The sequence below is a fragment of the Vidua macroura genome, chromosome 4 (assembly GCF_024509145.1).
Source record: "Vidua macroura isolate BioBank_ID:100142 chromosome 4, ASM2450914v1, whole genome shotgun sequence".
Lineage (NCBI taxonomy): Eukaryota > Metazoa > Chordata > Aves > Passeriformes > Viduidae > Vidua > Vidua macroura.
Genome location: NC_071574.1, coordinates 49,362,601 through 49,385,701, shown reverse-complemented (window position 1 = coordinate 49,385,701; position 23,101 = coordinate 49,362,601). Strand labels below are relative to the sequence as shown.

At 39.0% G+C, this 23,101-nt stretch overlaps 1 protein-coding gene across 1 annotated transcript in view; it reads right to left on the bottom strand.

Annotated features, from left to right (window-relative positions):
• The window catches only part of KCTD8 (potassium channel tetramerization domain containing 8), a 90,594-nt gene extending 67,765 nt beyond the window's left edge, over positions 1 to 22,829 (bottom strand). Inside the window, exon 1 of the mRNA XM_053975670.1 lies at positions 21,945 to 22,829. Within this exon, the coding sequence (XP_053831645.1) occupies positions 21,945 to 22,788 (844 nt within the window). The 5' untranslated portion in view covers positions 22,789 to 22,829. The remainder of the gene's footprint in view (positions 1 to 21,944) is intronic.
• Positions 22,830 to 23,101: the final 272 nt, after the last annotated feature.

The window sequence follows — 23,101 nt, the reverse complement described above, 5'->3', positions numbered from 1 at the left end:
CATGAAGCTAAAGCATTGCAGCTCTCTTCACTAGGCTCTTCCATTAAATAAATACAGTAGTTGAATAAAACTTCTGTGACAACACCAAGCTAAACTGCCTTCATCTGCATGTCACACTGACTGCTGCCTGTATTGCCACGACGAGTCAGAACCCAGTAAAACATGAAGCAAAATTCATTATGCCAGACTGATCTATTCATACCAGATAATAGAACCATGTAATAAAATCAAACATTTGCAATTATTCTATACATGTTACTATGGAAACTTAATAGGCAGGTGGTTTTTTTTTTCCTTTTTCTTTTCACACACTTTAATTTACTAGAAAATCAAACAATGTCATAAAATCACTTAATCATTTTGGTTGGAAAAGACATTTAAGATCATGAAGTTAACCTAACAATGCCAAATCCACCACTGAGCCAAGTCTTTCAGCAGGATTCAAAATCTTTTGTAAGCTGAGAGGAGGTGTGAGGTAGCATTCATTATTTATATTCCTGAAAACCATCACACTCAGAAACAAGTTCCACCCTCCAGTGGAGGAGAATTACACAGTCAGAGTACAAATTCAACAACCCTTGCCTAAGGATTTTTGGCAAATGCTTCAAATAAAAATTAACATCACCCCCAAGTTAAATGATTTAAAAAATGAAAATGAAAAGGAAGAAAAATACATGATATGTGGTTTAAGAATGGAGGGAAATCTATAATGTGATTTGGGAAGAACACGCAGGAACTGGGGTTTTGTCTCTTTATTGCATTGAACAAATCTTCTCTAGCTGTTTTGAAATATTTTTAATTGGGCTCTCTGATACAGAAAATAAATAGTGACTGGTACTAAAAGGGATAGATTAAAGCTAATGGAAGAGAATGTTTTAGGGTGGATGTTTCATTTTACAAGATTTAATTCCACTGATACTTTAAATGTCAAAGAGGAAAGTGAGTACACCAAGACCCAAAATGATAAATATCAGGCACGTCCATCAAAGTCCAACAGGAATGTACTTGTGACTCCACTATGTTCTGGGTTTTGTATTAGCAGTTGATCAATTAAGTCATTCTTAGCCATTTAGAAATTAAAAATGCTTTCTCTCACCTTGCCCTACTGGTTTCCAGCCTTCTGTGTCTGCCTTGACTTTTTGTCTCTAAGAAGTATCTCACAACCCCTCCTCGGACACCAGCCTGATTTGCCCATGCCTGCCCCAGGAGAAACAGCACCACCACAGGCTACCCACTGTATCCAAATGTCAGAGATGGAGATGTGGGGAGCAGCACAGCCACTGCCAGCATGCAGCATCCCAAACTGTAACAAGCTTCCAAAGGAAGAAAATGAATAATTTTAATAGTGGTAAACAAGTTCCACAGGACCAGCCATTTTGAATATTTAAATTAAAATGCCAGATCTGTTTTTTCCTTCTGTCTGTATACACTGCTGTGATCATTTCAGATAAATATCCTGTGTCTTTTGTTGTTGACTTCTTAAGAAATAGCATGATTGAATATGATGTTCCCTTCCCCCTCAGACAACTCCTGTTGAATTTTAATGCTTCATGATTCTCTTGTCATCTTTGTAGAGAACAGTATTTTCCATAAACACTCACTTCAACATAAAATTTCAAAAAGCTAAAATGACAATGAGGCAATGCTAAAATTACATACCTAAACTGGAAAATCAAGTCCACAGGATAGAATAGAAGTAATAGAAATAGCCAATAGATGTTTAATTTTTGGGATAGTTTTTAAAGTTCTTTTAATTTAATAACTTTCAAGTTGAGTAAAATTGGCCATTTTCTCTTTTATTTCTTAGAAACTTTTTTAAAGATAAAAAAATTCACTCCATAATGATATAGTAATATTAGCACAGATATTATTACATTTCAGTTTTCTAAGTTATTGCCTCTAACAGTGGGAAGGACATCTACCTCAGTACCTTTGCTTCAATCATTAGACAGCACACTTACATAAATTCTGGTGACTTTCTGAAATGAGGCAGAAAGTTTAAAAACTGCAGAAAACCAAAAAAAATGGACAAAAATATAGACTCCAACATCTTATTAGCTGTTATTTAATCATTTGCCTACTTTTTGTATGTGTGTCTGTCTTAAGAAATAAAAATGCATAGAGCTTTATTACTTGTGCACTGCAAGGCCAGCCACAATTTACCACATGCACTGACTTTTGAGTAGTATGCCGTGTCAATCCTCTGGTCTCCACATTAAAGAAGTGACATAACTGCTCTGCATCTGAAGGAAATAGGCATTTGCTAAATAAACAAAAAAGACCCCTACACAGATTTCAATAGTAGCCACAGCCTGCATTGCAAACTAGAGGGCCAAACACTTGCCTTGGCTTAGCTAGTGCAGGCATCTGTCTGTACAGCAGGAAAACATTCACCAGAGAGCTGGGTTGGTGGGAACTTGGACATCCCAAGGTATCTTGTTGCCCATAATCTCCCTTTAGAATTGCTTAGAGAAGTGGCTGCATCTGATGAAAAAGTGTCCTTACGCATCAGCGAGGGACCTGCACGAGCTGCCGACCAAGTTTACTGACTGTGAATAACCCAGGGCAGCTGAAATGACAGCGTGAAAAATGCTAATCTGGCTATTGTTGTACATCCCCCAGCAGAACGTAGTCACAGAGGTCTGCAGACTATAGAAGTTTCTCACTTCTCCAGTTGAATCTGAACCTTCTCTCTAGCAAACAACTGTTTTTCTAGATGGACTGAGGATTTGTATCTACAGCAGCAAACAAAAGTAGTAAATAATTCTGATTATGCTGCAGAATTTTACTCATAAATGCAGTAAATTAAGACAGCATAAACAGTGAAATTATGTAATTCAGTCTCCATTAAAAAAATCAATTGAAAGAAAAAGAAGGAAGCATAGCATCTTATAAAGAAAATACCAGCCTCTTGATTCTATTGCGCCACCCAAAGAACTTGCATTTATTTAGACCAGCATGTGACTGTAGGAAGTAACAGTTAAGGAATGCCAAAAAGGGAACCTGCTGTTTTCCATATGTGTGGCATGATGGAAATGAGAAAACAAAGACAATTAAGAAACAACCAAAGCTGATGTCTTCTAAAGGTTTTAATTTTGTTACAAATGAGATAAAATGTGATAGAGTGGACTAAATGCAAAAATCCCACAGTCTTCAACTGCTGGTAGAACAATGTATTCCAGTCAAATTGTATAAGGACACAGAAATTTTTTAATTAACAGTAACAAAAACACCAAAATGCACACAAAAACCCCAAAACTGAGAAAATAAATGTAAAAGAAAAACAGTATCACAGTGGAAAGCATAATGAATTAATTTATAAGCCTCTGAAGAGGAGTATGACCAACATGACCCAGCAATGCACATTCACAGCTCAGAAGGCCAACCTCATCCTGTACATCTTGACCCTCCCTTCTCCTGGAATTTCTATCTGCTGAACACAAGTGGAATCATGAGTGGTAGTTAATGTTTGTTCTTTTCTGTACCTTTTCTGTCTTTTTCTAATTACCTATTCTCAGAATTTTGAGTAACATTTTGAGAAATCTAAAGTCAGATATGCTTGGAGTTTGCTAAGCTGAATGGGCTAATTTAATGTTCTGTGGAATGTTTTAAGTTGATTGAAAATTACTTAAAAGCTTTTGCCAAAGTTTTCTGATTTTCTAAGTTGACAGTAAAGGCTTTTTTTGTTGTTTTGACCTCTCGAGAATAACTTGTTGGTGTTTCTCCCGTGCATGTAACTCAGAATATGTAACGTAAGCCCTTTTGAGTGTCTCATCAAGTGAGGTTTTAGTGGCCTTATTGCCTGTTGGAACAAGTCCAGAACCAAGTTGATCACAGGGCTGGAGCACCTCTCCTAGAAGGACAGGCTGAGAAAGTTAGGGTTGTTCAGCCTGGAGAGTAGAAGGCTCCAGGGAGAACTTTATAGCACCTTCAGTACTTCAAGGGGACCTGTTGGAAAACTGGAGATGGACTCGCTACAAGAACATGGAATGAGAGGACTAGGGGGAATGGCTTCAAATTAAAAGAGACTAGGTTTAGATAAGAATGAGATATTGAGCAGAATTTTTTCACTGTGTGGATGGTGAGGCATTGGAACAGGTTGCCCAGAGAAGTTGTGGATGCCCCACACCTGGAAGTGTTCAAGATCAGCCTGGATGGGACTTTGAGCAACCTGGTCTAGTGAAAGGTGTCCCTGCTCATTAAGGTCACTTCCAATGCAAATCCTTCTGTAATGGCAAGAGAAGAAGCTGTATATATCCAAATAAGGGAAAGGAAGTAAAAATCAGGAAGACAGCTAGAGTACTTAATGAGCATTCTGCAAGAGTATCTGTCAAGAAAAGCCATTCAAAATTGAATTTATAATTAAGATGTTTCTCTGAAGTCCAGTGAGTCAGAAGGATATCTTCTAGTAAATGGTTGGAGTACTTCAAGTGCAATCTACAAAACTTGACCAAGAGGATGACATAAAAGCTGCAATGAGAAATGCTAACATTAATTTGGCAGGAGTGGCAGCTCTCTTGTTCCTGTACATTTTTAGAATCAGAAGGAGGCCAACAAAATAGTGGGAAGGGGAAGCAGCAGTACAAACCAATAAGCAGCACTAGCTAAAGAGAACATCTTGAATGTTTTCTTTGTGAATGCCTGATTATTAGAACTGGACAGAGTTGGCATTCTGTTTGGGTTTGTTTTTCAGGAACACAGCCAGAGTAAACCCAAGAAAACAATCTAGAAGAGCACAATGATTTTTTAGGAAATAGAAGTTTTAATCAGAAGTGTTTACATTTAACAGACAAGGATAATCCTTATGCTTACAAAACCCAATTTTTAAAGACAAACCTCCTGCTTTCACTTAAATAATGAATCTGAGTAAAGACAAATCATTTGGGTGGTTTGAAGTATCCTAGCATTCATTTGTTCTACAGATTCAATCAGAACACATGAGCAAGATAAAAATCTTCTATTACAGTGACCTTCTCTCTGCTTGCATGAAAAAAAAAAAAAAAAAAAAAAAAAGGGTTCTTCTGTTTTGCAAAGTGTTGGGCATGGCTGATTAAAAAAAGGAGAACATGGCAACAGAATGGCTACAGGTATCCAGTGGGCCTCCCTACCTCTGAATACTCTCTATAACCCAGTCTTGAAAACTGAGTGCTTTGGAAAACTGAAACTCCTTGTACCAAGAGAAAATCCCAGTTTTACCTTCCACCACAAGATGAAAGAGAACCAACCATGACAAAACACAAAAACAATCAACAAGTAACATGCCCAAGTTCAAATTTTTGCATAAGACTGTCCATATAAATAATTTTTTATCAAACTCTGTGTCATTCTTTCTATTGATGTGAAGAAGCCTAATTGGAAGGCAAGTTTCTATTTTATGAAAATCTCTGAGGGAAGATATTTATATTCAAATTCAGAAAGAAAAAAAAAATCCCTGTTGCAAAATGAATAGGTACATCCCTTGACAATCTAACCTGGAAATTAGAAAACTCACCTGGGAGGTGGAAAGTCTATCTTCAATCATTTGTTCTCTCTGACTTAAAGAACTGGCAACTTCTACCTCCCACATAACTGCCCCAAGACTAAGGCTCATTTTCCCTCACCAAATTCCAACTTAGAACCATTTGTTGCTTCCCCTAACTAGCAAGGAATCATCTAAGCATTACTATCAAATATAATTTGAATTGCATTTTTATAGTAAGCCATCTGCATCTTTTGCTCTGGCAGTTATGTAATAAATTATAGACAGGACTATCACTTTCTGTGACATGCAAAAAATGACAGCAAATAGCAGCATATTTTGAAAAGAATATTCAGTTTCTGCGAATGCTGCAGTAGAAGACAGATAAACATCTATTTGGCCTGCCTTCCTTCCAGCAGTATTAATGAAATTTCAGCTATGGCAGATCCAGTAAAAACGTAAGAGAAAATTTGTTTTTCCTGTATTTCAATTTGGCTTTATTCAGCTCATTCAGGAGGCATGTAGAAAAAAAATCTGAATAAATAAGACAGAAGATGCATGCAGTGAGGTCCCAGGAGACACCAAGTTAAGCTAAATTTTCTTTAAGAAAATGTATTCATGGCAGTATGCTTCCCAGCCTCAGGCAAGAGCCTTCCAGATTCTTAAATGTTTAACTCCAATGAAAAAGGTGAAGGTATTGCATCAAATTTTCCTTTGTGAAGTATAAATTGGACAGAAACTTGAAACTATCTTATTTTTGAACAAACCATACAATGAGAATAATCTTAATAAATTTTACAAAGAGAAAATGTCTTTGACAACTCTCGCCTTTTAATTTTTGGGTTTTTTTTCAGGTGCTTTTATACCTTCTTCCTTTTATCTATTCCTCATAAAGTCAATCAATCCTATGTCAGGTGTCTTCTTTTTTTTTTCCTACTCTTGTGTTGTATTTAATTTATCCTGTTAATGATATGTCTATTTCTTTTGTCTTCACTGCAGAATCTCTTGGTATTTATTGTTTTAAAAACTTCTGTCCCCTCTTTTCAGAGCATTAACTGGAGGTTTTCTTTCAAGAAGGTTGAAAATATGAACAGTAGAGACAGATGCTTGCTTTAATAACCCTCTCTTTTCAAGGATCTCATCCATAAATTTTGAACATTGTTTACCAATTTAAAATTGAACTCTAACCACTAACTTCTAGCTTTTAGCCTTCACCTATTACTGCCACATTTACTCCTCCAGAGCCCATTTGTTTCTAATCACGGTGTCCCTCAATTCTCATTCCAATAACCTCTTAGTTAAAATACTTCAAGTCAGCAAAGTTACAGTGCTTCAACTAATACACAATCCAGGATTGCATCCCAGTTCATAGGAGGAATTATGAGCCCTGGCAGTTTTCCAGTACTAAAACAGCAATATCTAGGTGCACCCCAGCACCTCTCAGCTCTCCACCACCACCCCTCCAGCACTTGGTTTTCTTGGAAAGAGAAAGAAGCTGTGTTTTCTCTCACTGATTTCTCAGTATAGACAACATATGGCTCAAAACTGTGAGGCAATCTGCTCAGAGTCTAGCTGCACTCTCAGCTCTAACTCAATACAGCTTTTCACTTGAAGTTTCTATGAATGCAATTCCTTGGGAATAGCATTGAAAGACAGCCCCAGTTCATCTCACATCCAGCCAATGCAAGCCTGGTTCAATCAGCTTGAATAGCCTTCCATTTGTGTAAAGAAAAAGGAAAAAAATTTGCATTTTTCTTTGCCCATCCATATGTGGCTCATCAAAATCCAGTCTCCCACCTGCAATTCTTTAAGTTATGTATGTAGAAGGAAACATGAAACAGAAGGATTTCTTTCCCCCTGGATAAATTAAATCAATTCCCCTGTCATGCACTAGTGCTAAGGCACTGCCATCTAGTGTGGAAAATCAATATAACAAAGAAAGAGGAAAAATAGAAAAGAAAAAAAAATATAAAGAGCATTTACCAAAAGGCAGATGAAATTCTACTGACTTCCATCAATTTTCAATTCATGATATTCATAACATTCACCATTCCACTTTATGGTAAAGCACAGAAGCCCTCCCTTTTAAGGAAAATCTCTGACCTGATAGGCTGCAATGGCTTCCATCAGATGGTACTGCATCATGTCAGACAAACTCAGCAGAGCCCTTAGTCCCAGCAGCCTCATTTGGTGTAACTCTGTAAAACTAAAATCCTACAGTATTTAATGGTAGGAATCTCTTCATAGAAAAGAGCTTTTTCTTAATTACCACACATTTTACTGCAAATTTACAGTTTCAAGACTCGATTTTCTAAATCATGTTATATGGAAAGCATTGCAACATAGCAATCTGTAAGACCAGAAAATCAGAAATTTATGGATTTGCCACTTTGTGTAATAGCTGAAGATTTTCTCTTGTCTTCCAGACATTCCTTTCCATGCAGCCCCAGTTTCCTTTGTTTTATGTCCTGTGAAATTACCTACAATTGTTCAGTGAACATGCAAAGGATTTGACCTGTTTCGCTTGGACCAGCTTTGTACAGATGAAGTTAAGTACACATGACATGAGCCAATGGAGAATAGATAGAATAAATTTACAAAAGTTGCAGAGCCTTCATAAAGACCAGTGATTATAAACACCTTTATATTATTTAGTATTTCTACAACTTGTTGTAATCTCTATATTACTGCCGTTATTATCAAGAATTTTAAACACTTGATTAAAGCTGTTGCTGACTTCTTTCCAGAACTGTAGCAAGAGAGTTTTATGTATTGCTGGTACAGATATTCTGTATCATCCTCTTTAGAGGATGAACAAAACTCTTTAGAATACAAGCTACATCAATGACTGAAAGTTCACACAACACAAGCCAAAGGGTTTTGAATACCGTGTCACTTAATTTTTGATTTATATTTAATGTGAACATAGAGGCACAGACTAGCTGACACCATCAAGACATCCAGATGTTCTCTGAGTGGATGCAGGTGAGCTCATAACAAGAGTATCTGTACCAATCTGTGCAATAAATAGTGAGGGAAATACATTATACCTTAACAACATATGCCTCACCTAGAAAAATAACTTTTGAGAAGAAAACATATTACTAGGCATAACTGACACAATTTCATTGATATTGAGTGTTTTGACAACCTACAACTGACACAAGAATTTACTTAAGATCTTTTTATTATGCCGCTTCTCTATGATCATGTATCTATATTTAACTATTAGGTATCAGTCAAAGCAAACAATATTTCTGTTTTAGTTTGTTGTCATAAGGGAATTCTTAACAGCACAAAGAACCTTCAGCTACATCACTTCAGCAATCTTTTCAGTAATGTGGGAAAAGCAAGAGGAATATCCAACATTTTTTTTATAATCCTAGTTACTAGTGCCTCATGTTCTATTCTTACATTAAAATTTCAAGAAGGAAAAAATTTAAACTGTTGAAATATCCTAATAATTAACTACCTTGTATTTAAGCTATGCATCCATTCCGCAGTGTATTGCTAACAAGTATCTCCATATTGTTCATATTTCCTTTATTATTATTTTTAATAGTAAAAAAGGCTACCAAAATAATCCTCTTCAGCATTTTTGCAGTCACTACATAAATTGATTCAAGCTATGCTAGGGGAAAAATACTGAAGTTGAAAATCAGCAGCAAAAAAATATGTCACAATAAAGGAATTCAACACTGATTAAAACCATCAAAATGGAGAGAAACCCAAAGAAATCAAAGGCAGTCTGTCACCTTTGTGAGAGATAGCACCAGAATCTCTCTAAAGAATGACAATAAAAATTATTAAAGTTTTAAACAGTGGCGATTTTCTAAATTTGTGATAGTTCTTTCTTCAAGCAACATGTGATCAACAACAACAGTGCTATCCAATAAGTAGTTTGATTACTTTTTCAGATACTTTCTTAACTGTGGCATATTTAAAATTCTATGGCTTTGAATTTGGGCCAGAAAGTCCTATAAGAAACTTTATCCTGAAGCAATTGTTTCCATTCTGATAAGACACACTGATGTAAGTAAAAAGACAACATAAAGCTAAAGCTTTGAAGTTTTTGACTTTGAGAATAATCAGAATTTATAGCATCTACATAATTTACCTGCAGCAGTTCAGTTCCCCTGTTCTGACAAGTGTTTTCAAATAGCCAATGTCAATGTAAATCACATCAGAGAAGAGAACCAGAAGATAACTTAGGAGCAGTCCAACCTTCTGCTCAAAAGCACGGTCAGTAATGAGGTTGGATCAGGTTAGCAGGGCTCGATCCAGACAAGTCCTGAAAGCCTGAAAGGACACACAACACGCACAGCATCACTGCACAGACTGTTTCAACACCTCCTTAATGGAGGAAATGTTTTGCCTTTCATCAAGGAACTTTTAAGTCTATTAGGAAGCTTGAAGGCTGAGTTTTATGTGCCTACCACATGTAACATTTAATACTCTTAATTTTCTGATCCACAGTCAAAAACCATATACCTTTTTGAACTGAAATTATGGCAACATGCTCTGGATCAGCAGTAATTGTCTAGTAATTTGCAATAGTCTTGCTACATGACTGATTGGTAATAAATAGCTTTTACTAGCATTGCTTTCACTGTTACAAACTGACCCAATTGAGCAAGTTAATGAATGAGAGCTAACCACTGCTAGGAAGCAAGGTGAATTTCAATAAAAAGTCAATTTCTGGATTGCTAAAACTACGCTATAACCACAGGATAAGGAAGGAAAGAAATAAGTGTGGTTTACTGCCAGTCATGGAGCTGATAAGAAAAACTAAATTTTCCAAACCAGCAGTCTAAATTCAAATTTTTCTATCCCTGTTGTTTGCCTGGTACTCAAAGTGCAGATAGAAATTTTCACTGAACTTGACTGGATTTTCTGAAAATACATTCAAGATTGAAAGCATTGATTTGGAGGTCAATTTTATTCTCATATTATTCTCAAATGTGATTCATTACACAGTTCATTTAAAAGGTTAACTATTTTTGTTAGTAATCTCATTATGATGACAGAGGATAATCCTGATTTCAAAATCATGTATTAAAATATTAAAAAAAAACCAAAGGATGTCTTCTCATTGTTCAGAATATTTTTTCTGTGTTTAGAAAATGCAGCTAAGCAACCACTCCAGCTTTCCTTTGTACCTTCATGCATCATGTGTGACAATACAAAAAGTCTTGCATACATCATTAATATTAATTATAAATGAAAAAATTTGCCATAGTCTAAAAAGCAAATAATTTTTTCCATTTTTTTTTATTTCAGGTTACATATTGCTTACAACAACTGCTTTTGTCCCTCCATACTTTGCAGACAAATAAAGAATATTTAGATTAACTAAACTGAGGTTACTATTGAATTTAAGCTGCTTCAGCAGCATGGTTGCAAGAACACAAATGGTGTGCCATAACACTGCATAAATATTAGTTAGATGCAACTCTGGTCTTACTGGTGCCTTTGACCAAGAACCCTTTGGTTTTCATGCATAAAAATAACCCAAGGAGTTATTTCTCATGTATTTTGCATTATAACAAGTTTTTAAATTGTGGAATGCCCACCCTGACTCAGTGCTCTGGCACTGAAGGACACCTGTCACTATGGTGCCTGGCCAGAGGTCATTGGAGGATGCAGCTCTTGGCTTATTTGCTGGTATTCACAGAGGGCAGACATGGGAAATAATATAAATATCAATATATATAGATACCCACGGGACACCCCCAGGGCTGTACTAGCCCTGACAGACCCACTGGGCTTCCCCAGCCTGCCCAGGACCCATTCCAGCTGTCCCCCCTGGGGATGGCAGACCCCAAGGCAGCAGCACCTACACTCTCTAGTTCCCCACGGCCTTACACCCACCTTGCCAAGGCCACCCAAAAGCACCATGAGCCCCACATACACTTTTGGCAAGGGTGACCAATGTTCAATCTTGCTCCTAAGTCCATGTCAGACCCCTCAAACCAGAAAAGCAAAACCATCTTCTGAAGACATGGACTCGCACAGGCCATGCAGTTTTTATTCACGGCATCCCTAGAAATGGGATTTAGGAAGGAAGTACTGCCAGGAGACAGTACCTGGGGAACTGATTAGACAGAGAGCATTTAACCTAATCTCTGCCATGAGCACATTCTGCTTCCTGTAATTAGATGTGATCACAGATGCAATTATTAGTGGCATAATTCCACCAATTCAGACACCAAACTGCTACAGGTGGAAAAAATAAATACTGAAAGTAGAGGAATAAAAATGTGAGTGTTGTTATGGCTGGAGGCTGAACTACTAGACAGCTAAAAGTCATATGAAAATATAAACTTAGCAGATTATGAGGTAAAACTTCAAAAATTCCAGTATTTTCAAGTATCTAAGTAACAATCAGTTCTGAAAAGTTTGTCCCTTCTATCCTAAAGAATTACAGGGTTATTTTGAAGCCAAAGGATGTCATTATCTGTTACTTCATATGTTTTAGGGGGAACAAAACCACACAGACTGCATCTGTCTATAAGATTTATATTCACTTCCTGTATCCCCAGAAACAAACTGACAGTATGAAGATGAGAAATTTATATTTGTAATCTATGACAACATTAAGATAGGTAAACAAGCACAGCTTTCTGAGGGATTGGTAACAGAAAATTGAAATCTATGGGTCCTGGGAAAGTAAAAATTCCAAGCAGGATTGCTAATTACAGTGGTCTTAGCTCCATTCCTTAAAGAGTTTTGTTTTCCTCTTTAAATATGATAAGGTTTAACTGCACATACAGATTCTGAAAATTCTTTCTCCAAAGAAGGGGTACTTCAATGCTAAGTCAAGCAGAAAGGGTGTGGGATTTGATGCCAAAATTTTGAAATTAAAAGCGGATAGAAACAACCTTGCTTGAACAACAGTCCTATTCCATCTTGCATCATAAATAGATAAATTATTTTCTTCTTTCTTTTTCCCCCCTCTGAAGTCCATGTAGCTTCAGCAATATTGATCAGTATTTGTATAAAGCTCTATAATGGTATTTTTAGAAGGACAGAATGAGTGATATTTATATTACCAAACACTGGAAAGAGACAAAAATAGATGGAAAGGCAAGAGTAGCCATGCCTCTGCTTTGTTTCAGAACTGCTCAAAAGCCACAGTAGGCATTAACAACAGAAATAGTAACAGCTGTCTGAAAAGAACAATACTGGTGAGTGACTGCCTATAAAAGGGTGACTGTGAGAAGAAAGGGAAAGAAAATGTGTTTACTAAGAAAAACTAGCAAAAAGTGTTGTTTAGTTTTAATCTTTCTCCACTGTATTATCTACACATTACACTAATTAAATTGTTGGCATTCAATTTTACTGATTTATTTTATCTGCCTTCCAGCCCTTCTGTAGTTGATTTTCGTATTATTTTGTATTCATGAGTTTCAATGAGAATGAAAAAGCTTGGATTAAGAACCAGAGTGTTAGAGTACTTCTGTATACATAAACTGGGCATCTGTCATTACTCTCATAGTTTTGCAGGTATGGTGGTTTTAATGATGATTTGAGTAACAAAAGAGGGAAAATCCCATTTAATTAAACTGTTAGTAAGAGGTTATGAAATTAACCCTTTTCCAGAAAAAATATTTATATAATCATGAATATGTGCAATTCTAGACCTTTTTGCTCCTATCATTAAATAAAGAGTTTCACAGAGCCCTGTGACATATATAAAATATTCACTAATACAAAGCTTTTGGAATGATAGTACACTTTCAATAACTTCTGTGGAATATACTGACATAGTTGCAATCCTTGAAAGAACCGCTGAACATGTACATCCAATAACATATAGAAGAATTTCACTACTAACTTAAGTTGCAGGAGAATGTTTATAACAGAATGTGACAAGAGTACCTGAGCACTTTGGGAATATCTGTTAATACTACTAAAGGGTAAAACCCAGCATGCATGAAAGAGAAATATACAAATGCATCTGAAGCTTATTGTTGTTCGCTTATTCAACAAAAAAATATACTGACTTAGTTTCTGAATAATATCTTTCTGCTAATGCAAAGAGAACATCTCTATAATTATTAAATACAACTGAACATATGCTAAGTGAAGACTTGAATCTTTACTTTCATTTATAATAGTCAATGATGATGTTGATTTTCCCCCTCAGTTTCCCAGCCCACAACCTTCTACCCCGAAGAGGTGTGCAGAATACCTATTTCAGTGCACTGGTTGCACTTGTAACTGAATTGCTGTCTCTGGGTTGAGTTATTCATAGTATTTTTTTTTTAAAGTGTTGTACCATTCCCTTCAAAAGAAAGTACTATAAGTTTTTATTCTATAAGCTAGTCTAGTTTTCTTTTTTTTGCTAAGTGCATGCCATTGGGACAGAAAACAGGTCAGGTATGGGGTATGTGACTGGAGCAGTACAAAGCCAACCCAGAGGCGGTGGCAGACCCCAGAGGCAGCAGCCCCTGTCTCTGCACCTCTTGCTCAGAGCCTCTGCCACAGGGTTCAGGCATGTTAGGAACAATGAGAAAGGGGACAAATACATTTTGACCCAACTGCTCTCAGCTGCAAGATATTGATGAAGGAATCATTGCACCAGCTGTAACTCAGAGCAGTCTTCACACTGCTTAAAGCCAGGCAAACCCCATAGCACAAGGAATGGATAAACACACTGTTCCACAGCTCTGAAGGCATATCTCCCCTTTTGAGCAACTCCAGGAAAGACAAGATACAATGAATCTCACAAAGAAACAGTATTTGCATAAAAGTTTTAAAAGCATTGCATTCATCTGGTTGCAAGAATCATGAAGCTCATTAACACCACTGTGATTTTGACTGGCGAAGTCCTCAGAATATTTAGAGCTGTGATGATATGAATGGAGTTGCACCTTGCAGCAAGATGCACCCTTTAGTTTGTCTTCTGAAGCTACACTGTCAAAATATAACAAACATGATAAGTTTAGCTACCACAATCTGATCAAATGCAACCAAAATGGAATGGCATCAGTTTCTAAAGTTGCCGTAAAAATTACAAATCATCACTGCTTAACTCCTGACAGGATTTGGTATTAGAAACAGTTACAAAACCAAAGAACCACTCGTGTAGTTTGAATTTCACCTTTATGTGAGGGACTAGCACAAGGCTATTTGTTGCTTCAATCCCAGTGCAGTTGCAAATTTGAATGGAACTTGATTCTGAGTTTCACACACTGTGGGTCCTTATATATATGATTAGTTCCATTTAGGTCAAAGAAAAAAAAACAAAAAGTAATTAATTCTCTTAATATTCTTCAATTTTTATGAGGTAAAAGCTAAATATGCAATTACTGGCTTAAAAATAAAAAATAAAAATAATACAAAACATTGAAATGAAAGTACTTTGTTTCTGTTGAGAATATTTTACACATAGAACATTTTTCTCTTAATGTTTATTCAATATATGAATTTTAAGTAAAGTATAAATTACTTCTTCTGATAAAGAACATGCAGTTTGATCAAGCTGGAGTGAACAATCTCTCCAGGAAATCCATCATGAAGCATTTGATTTGCTAAAGCAAAATGGAATTTGCCTAGTCATTTTTTAAAGGATTTTCCACTGGAGTTCCAGTGGCTCAGTTTATAAAAGAGCTATCTATGATTTGAGTGGCATTAGTACTCCACATGCTTTAGGAAATAAAGGTCTTGTAAGGAGAAGTGAAACAAAATCATCCTTGGATATAAAAGTAACATCCATTTGTTAGGTTAGGATCTTAGCTGGTATAGAGCCTTCACCTTTTTTCAATCATAGTCAAATAACCACCAACCAAATAAGCAGTCTGTAGTGTGAAAAAGCCCTGCAAACACAACCATGGCCAGTTTAACTCTGTAACAGACTTCTTACAGTAAAGTACTCCAAAACTGAAGAAAGAAAATCTGAAGAAAAATCTGGGAGCAAATGCAGAGCAGGGCTGCACCACTCACCTCTTCTGCAGCGTGTGACACCCAGGACCTGCTGAGTTGCTGAGACAGTGGAGGACAATGCTGAGCTGGCTGCAACCTCCACTAAGAACCACACCAGTCTCAAGCTGCTCAGGATCCCAGCAGGGTGAGATGGATGCACACCACCCTGTGCACTTTCCTTCTTGACCCATCTGGGTATTCTGAGCTCATCCTTAAACTGGTAACACACCAGAACACGAGCAATTACTTCTGGCCGCTTTGTCCAGGCCCTCCTGGTATTCAGCTGGACCAAGAAGATGACCTTTCCTGATACTCTTCCCTCCTCACACCCACAGGATCTTTCTTTTGACCTCTGAGAGAGGTGCCTGAGCAGTTTTTAATTTCTAGACACTTGTGTGTGGAACTATGGCAAGAAAGGGGCTAATGTGACAATCAATGAACAAACCTCGTGGTGCAAATCTCAGTGAATTTTTGTTTGCCACACAAATTCTCACCACAGTGTAACAAATGTGGTATTTACAGCAAAGGAGAAGACCAGCCATAATGAAATGCCAGCCATATCATACTGAGAAAGCAAACGTTGCAGAATACATTTTATTAGCAGTAATGCTTTAATTTTAAGTTATCTGCCTGGAACAATATTTAAAAAAATACTTTTATATGCATAACTACTGTGCGTGAACAGTAGATAACTAGAATTTCATGTTGACACTAAAGAAAAAATAAAATATGATTTGCTCATCTTACTGTGAAAAAATAAACATTTCCCTGCAACTACTGTCATAAATCCTTGAAAATCTATGAAATGATCTGACACCAAGAAGTGGTTCTCCTGCAAAATATTACAGATCCAGCAAAGTCAGCTTTTCTAACACTGTCACTTTTTTCCCCAAGTAATCCACAAGAAATACCAGTCTGGGATAATATCAAAGCCACTGTGTTTCCATTTCCCGACATCAGAAAAAACAGCTGCTTCCATCAATTCTTGCTTATTCTTTATTGAGCATTGATCCTGGTATATAATATCCAGGATAGCTGATTTTCTTAGTTAATCTCTAATTCTATTTTTAAAATACCACACAACATTTTCAACACCCAGCTCTAAATATTAAAAAGGCTCCACAATACTTAAAATATGATTTTTCTGTAGTAAGGCCAGAAACTGGAGACAATTGATAAAATGTAATCACAAATCATTGTATTGAGTTATGCGTATTTTGAAGGAAGTGTAAAAAAAATCAAGAGGTTCCTGGCACAGCTTTTCACTGCAGCAGTGTCTTTTATCAGTTGGAGAGGAATGCAGGTTATTTTCATTTTTTAGAAAGTCAAATCTGTTCGAAGTTCTTTTTAACCTCATATTTTAAAACAATTCTGAGATAAAGTCTATTGGTTGAAATTATGACTAACATCAGAATACCAGTTTCAGTAGACTAGATTATCACGTTATATCAAGTGGCAGCATAAGAGTAATATTCTTATATTATTAATTATGACTGCACACTTTGATTCCCTTTGCATTCAGAAACATACATATTGAAACAATGGCAAGATAAGAAGCAGTCTATTATTTCTTTAATTTTAAGCTGTATTAAGAGTTGAGCTGAAATCATAAGACAGAACATCCTAAAATTCCACACCAGTTTTCCAAAGTCAAAGGACTGCCTACAAAAATCTCTCTTTAAAGGGAGGACTATTTTGCTCAATAGTCCTGTCAGAAACAACAATCTAGATCTTGAAACTGTTAGAAATCTGAAGCTTTTCTACACTGTGCTTGTGATACTGATTTAAACCTTCACATCATCCTGCCACAACAAAAATTTGTACTCTAATCTTATGCTCTGGTTCAGGTTCAAAGTAAATTGTCCACATTTATCTCCATGCATCACAGAGATGTAAATTCCTTGGTCTCCTTTTTCTCCTCAATGTCTTACATATATTTATTCCAGATTAAAAAAAAAATGGCACAGATACACTCCACATATTAAAAACTCCACCAAAGATGCAGCGATGGATGGAGAAGAGCTTGACATGGTCACAGTAACCACTTGCAGGATGGCCTTCACAGCACTCTGCCCTCAAAAGAGCAGTCTAGGGTTATCTGCCAACCTATCAACCCCTTACTACCCCAGTGGGATACTGAACTGGACTTGGCACTTACAATTAACAACTCAATGTATTTTACATGCAATGACACAATCAATGTTGGTTAGGTTTCACTGTTGTTGGGTGGGCTTTTTTTTGGAGGGGGTTGCTGCTATCATTTTGTTTGAGTTTGGGGTTGGTTTTTTTTTCTTTCTTTTTTTTTTTATACCATATTGCCTCTTAAAAATTCATTTCTTCCAACTGCTTATTCCCCATCTGATTACAAAATTATTATCACTTGTTTATGACAATTTCCACAGCATCCAATGTAATCTCAAAATGCTGTGACTTCAAGTGGAAAATAAGCACCATAAATCCATGATAATGTCACCTGTTATAAAACAAAAACAAGAGAAAACAGAAATTGTCATATGTGAAACAGGAGTGTCAACAAAGAAAGCATGTCAAAATTTTCAGGAAATACTACTGCATTCTTCTTATAATAAAGATGTCAGTTCAGCATAGTAAGCTTTCAGCTGAGCACAATACTCTCAACACCCCTAAGTCACATTGCATAGCAGATGTTAAAAGTAAAATCCATTAGGACTAATTAGATTCTACAGAACAAAAAAACTAGTAATAGCATGCACAGGCAATCTTGCATTACACAACTGTACTGAGAGATACCATGAACCACAAAAAAAAAATCCCCCCAAAAACATTAAACATATACATTTCACCCTTTTCTCACCAAGATGTAGCTAACAGAAGACATGTTACAGTGCTTGCAGCCACAGGAAGAAGCAAGGTCTTTTGTATCCAGTTAGAAGCAGCTTTTGTGACAGCCATAACCTACTGTATATCAACAGGTAATTAATTAATCTGTCATCCTCTATGGCAGTGTGAAACTAAGCAGCAGAAGAGTTTGAGCATCCTTCCCAAACTGCATATGCATTTCATATTACACTAACCTGACCCAAGTCATCCTCACATGTACTAAGGTGAGACTTAATAGCATGGAGCCAAAAAAAACCAGTTTGTGGTACTCTCTGATAGAGCCTTTTCACTACCATATAGAAGCTTACTCCTTTAACTGACCATTAAGAGACAGGGACAGGATTTGTAATGGACATCTGGAACAGATCTATGAGTACTTTTCAGAATTGAGCCACGAATGCAAGGTACAGGCTAAATTCTGGCCATGTACTAACTGTGTAGACAAATGAATCTGTCACTGCATACATGATAGCTCAAACACCACTAGGGGCAAAGAACTTAATTTTTTTAATAGGATTTATACATACTAAGAAGGAAATCTGGTTTGGTATTCGTCATGACACATTGCCAAAGGCTGAAGTGTTATTTCCTTGTAAGCAGTGTCAAATAACCTCTGATTCCTCAATCAGAATTAGTCTGCATCTATCCCTAGATATTAAGCAGCTCATAAATGAGTTAAATGTATATGCAATATCCCAGGTGAATTTGATCTTCCAGAATGTTTAAGGATATAAAGTAATTTCCATTTTTTTAGAAAAGTGATAGATGATCATTTCAACTCAAAAAACCTACCAAAGTTTGAAAGATCCTAGAAACAGACCTGAAATATGTTTCACAAACCACAGATTAAACCTTTGTCTTTCTTTAGTAGCTCTTGGGTAGAAACTCATTCAGCTACTTATGGCCTCAGAAAACAGACAGAATGAATATATCCTCATGTATATTTTCAATCACTTTACTATCTACCATTACTAGGAAACAGAATTGTCCACAGTCCTCAGGAGAAATGGTGAAAAATAAGTTTATGTGACTGCTATGGACTTACAGCAACAAATAATACAGCTGCTGTTGTTTGCAGATGCTCATGATGTGAATAACAAATGCAAATGCAGGTACAGCTTTTTTTCCAGTGGGATATAAAACTGGGTTTCTTCTTTGCTAGCACCAAATTAAGTCTCAGGCACTGTCCAAAACTGAAATAAGCTCCCTAAAGTCTTTCGTCTTGATATTTTTTTTGCCTGTAAAACACAGCCCAGGGTTGGACCTGAGAGCTCTTGAAATCAGCAAGTTAAACTTCCCATCTAAAACTGCTTCCTCTTCAGGGTTCGTGGGGACATTTCACAATGAATGAATTGAAAAGCAACTGCTCTTCTTTGTGTATTAAGGTCTGCTCATGAGCAAGGAAGGAATAGGGCCCTGGCTAAGGCTGTTGGAGAGCTTAGAGCCAGTAGCCCTGATCCCTCTTGTCACTCTTGGTGCAGAGCACAAGGCTTCCAAGGTTCGCTCTCCCTTGGCTGGATTCTTGTGCAGCTGTCAGGTAAGGCAGCAGCACACACACAATCCATCCAGGGCATATTATGATTATTATTATAATAAAGTGTTGTCTTAGCAACAGTCTCCATCAATTGGACATCTAGTCAGACTAAAAAAAAAGACAACAAAAAAACTAAAGCATTTACTTCAGGCACTGTTTCACATCTTTCTCTTCCCATTTTGGTGATTTTTCTTAAGTGTTGTTTCCATCTTGCTATATTTCAGAGAAATGTATCTGATCATAAAACAATGTATAAAGTCGTTATACAAAAAAGATTCTAAATGCATAACAAGCAACCAACATCTTTTCAGCCTATTTTTATCTTAGCCATTTTTTTTTGCATTCAGAAGTAAAATAAAACAAAACTCCTACCTGAAAAATTAAGCAAAACCATAAATTTTCAGTTATTTGTATCAATTTAAGTAATTAACTATTTTACTCTTCACATCAGAAGCTTGAACTAAAAACCAAAACAAAAATCATGACATACAACATCCAGTTCATCCCTGGCATTATTCCAAATAAATCAGTGGTATTACACTGGGGATTAATTTGGAACACTGATGTGAATTAGAGGACTGTTCTATACAGCAACCTCATCATAACATACACACAAGAAAATAACCAAAACATTATGAGCATCACAAATGCACGCAAAAAAAATTATGCACCTACAAATCTATTTATAAGCAAACAGTACATACTATTTCAAGGAAATTTTATTCTTTAGAAAATAATTACATCAAATTTTCTGAGAAAGAAGGTTTAATAATCATGTGAAATACTTGATAGAATTCCACCCAGGAGAATGTGAAGCTCCTCTAGAGCTCAATTTTCACATATTCCATTGAAATACGACCAGTGGTAAGTTATGCAATTAATCTTCAAAAACTGTTTTAACCCAGTTTCAAAGATTGATCTGAGTATTCAAGTCTGCTCAGCAAATGGAAGTCACCACCTATACAATATAGAACAATATAAACTAATGAATTTCCCCTCCTAGTAGAAAACCATTCACATTTCCCTCCTCTATTAAATACCGTGCCTAAGTCCACTTTTGCAGGGCAAACAAGTTGCTTCTGTTCAGCTGCCTAACCAGTGAAGTTAGTCAGAGGCTGCATCTCCCACCTCACCACAGAGGCAGGCAGATGCTCTGCCAATTCATCCCTTCTTTGCTCAGGGAGCGTGAGACCACACAGAGGCAGGAGAAGAAAGAAGTGAATGCATCTCTCTTCTGCCGACTCGCTCGTCTCTCAAACACATCTGTAATGTTTAAGGCTGCCTGTGCCTTTCGAAGACAAATCTCTGCCAGGGGATGGTGTTTTCGATCCAGCTGCAGTTTCATGACCCGAACCCGCTGCTCAGCCAGTGCCCTACATAGCACTATATACTTTGCCAGATTGAAACTCATTCGTCATCGCTCGGTTTTCCTATCCGCGAGTGACCCGAAACCTCTAAAGCTACCCACAGCCAACCAGCGAAGTTGCTTAGGAGCTGTGTAATGGCTATGAAGTGGTTAATTTCTCTTTTCCAATTTTCATCCACCTTGGAGCCAGACTCTTTCTTGCTCCTTGGGAAGTTGGCTGTACCCTCGCTGCCCCTTCCCTCACGGGGACAGTGCCTAGGCGCAGTGCGCTCACTTGAAGAAAACGCAGCGATAAAATATTAAAACCCTTCCTTGCTCGGGGATCTCTGCGTCGCCTCGCTGGCGGGGAGCACCGCAACGCTCCGCGCCGGAGCCGGAGCCGCGCCCGCCCGCACCGCGCCCGCCCACATGGGCAGGGACACCCCCCCGAGGTCGTAGCCCCCCGACCCGTAACCAGTGACCCTTCCCCCGGGACACCCCGACACGTAGGGGCTGCCTCTCGGCACTGAAAGGCGGGATCTCACCAGGCTGCCGCACGGCGTGTGCGTGGGGAAATGCTCCCACGCCGCGCTCCGGACGGGGCATTTTAAGCAGTCCTGTCCCGCCCCCACAACGCACAAAATGAAATTTGAACTATGGCGGTGACAGAGCGGAGTGAGGGGAAACGGGGCAGCCCCCATTTCTCTCCAGCTACATGTTGCTTTGGGACAGCAAGTGCTCTGGGTGTACAGCTGTACTTTAGGTGCACCCGCCGGGGCCGAGGGCAAGGGGGACGACACCGGGGCGCGGGCAGCACTTACTGAAGAAGATGTACTCTGTGTAGCTGCTCCAGATCTTGTCGTCCCTGTACTGGTTGATGAACGCGGCGGTGCCGGTGGAGTTGCAAGCCACCATGTGGAAGCCCGCCTCGGAGAGCCGGTCGAAGGCTTGTTCCAGGTAGGTGAATTTGAGGTAGAAGCGGGAGGTGTACTTCTCGGGGGGGCGGTCGGGGTCACGGCTCTCGTTGAGGGTCTCTCCGAAGACCTCCTTGGCCAGGGCGATCCTACCGCACACCATGATGCGGGCGACGCGGCGGAACTTGGCGTCCGCCTGGTTGTCCCGCACCGTGGTGTAGGAGCCGCGGTAGCCCACGGTGAGAAAGCCCGAGCGCTTGTCCAGCGCCGCCCGCTGAAGCCGGTCGCTGCTGCCCTGCGAGTTGCTATCCTCCAGGTCGCTCTGGCAGCCCTCGTCGTTGAGCGAGCTCTGCTTGGTGACCTTGGGCGACAGCAGCTTCACCAGGTCGCCCAGCTGGAAGTACTCGGCCTCCCGCAGGAGCCGTTCCTTCTCGGGGAAGTGCTCGGGCAGCGCCAGCTGCTTGTCCCGCAGGTAATCCAACACGTACCTGAAGAGGAAGCCGTCGCGGTCGATGAAGAAGCGCGCCCGGCTGTCCCTGGGCAGCTGGCGGGCCGCCGCCGGGCCGCCCCGGCACGGGGAGAACATGGTGGCCAGCGTGCTGTCCGGGACGCTGAGCAGCGTGGAGTGCCTCGTCACGTACACCTGGCCCCCCACGTTCAGCTCCACCACCTCGGGGAACGGCGAGCCCGACGGCCCCGACACCATGTCGCTGATGGGCAGGATGCTGCCGCCCGCCTCCTTCAAAGCCATGGCTGCGAGCGGGCGGCCGCGAAGGAGGGTCTCCCTCCTAAAAAAGCCGGCCTCCCTCCACCCCTCCTTCCCTCCCCTCCCCTCCCCTCCCCTCCACCCACACCTCCCTTCCTCCTCCTCCTCCTCCTCCTCCTCCTCCTCCTTCTTCTTCTCCTCCTTCTCCTCCTTCCCCCGCCACCCGGCGCGCCCGGAAGCGCCTGGACGGAGCCGCTGCTCCGCCGCCCTCCGCCGACAGCGGGCGGCAGGACCCCGGCCCGGGCGTCCTCTCTCTGTCCCGGCGGTGGGACAGCCTGGGCTGGGCTCTGGGCTGGCC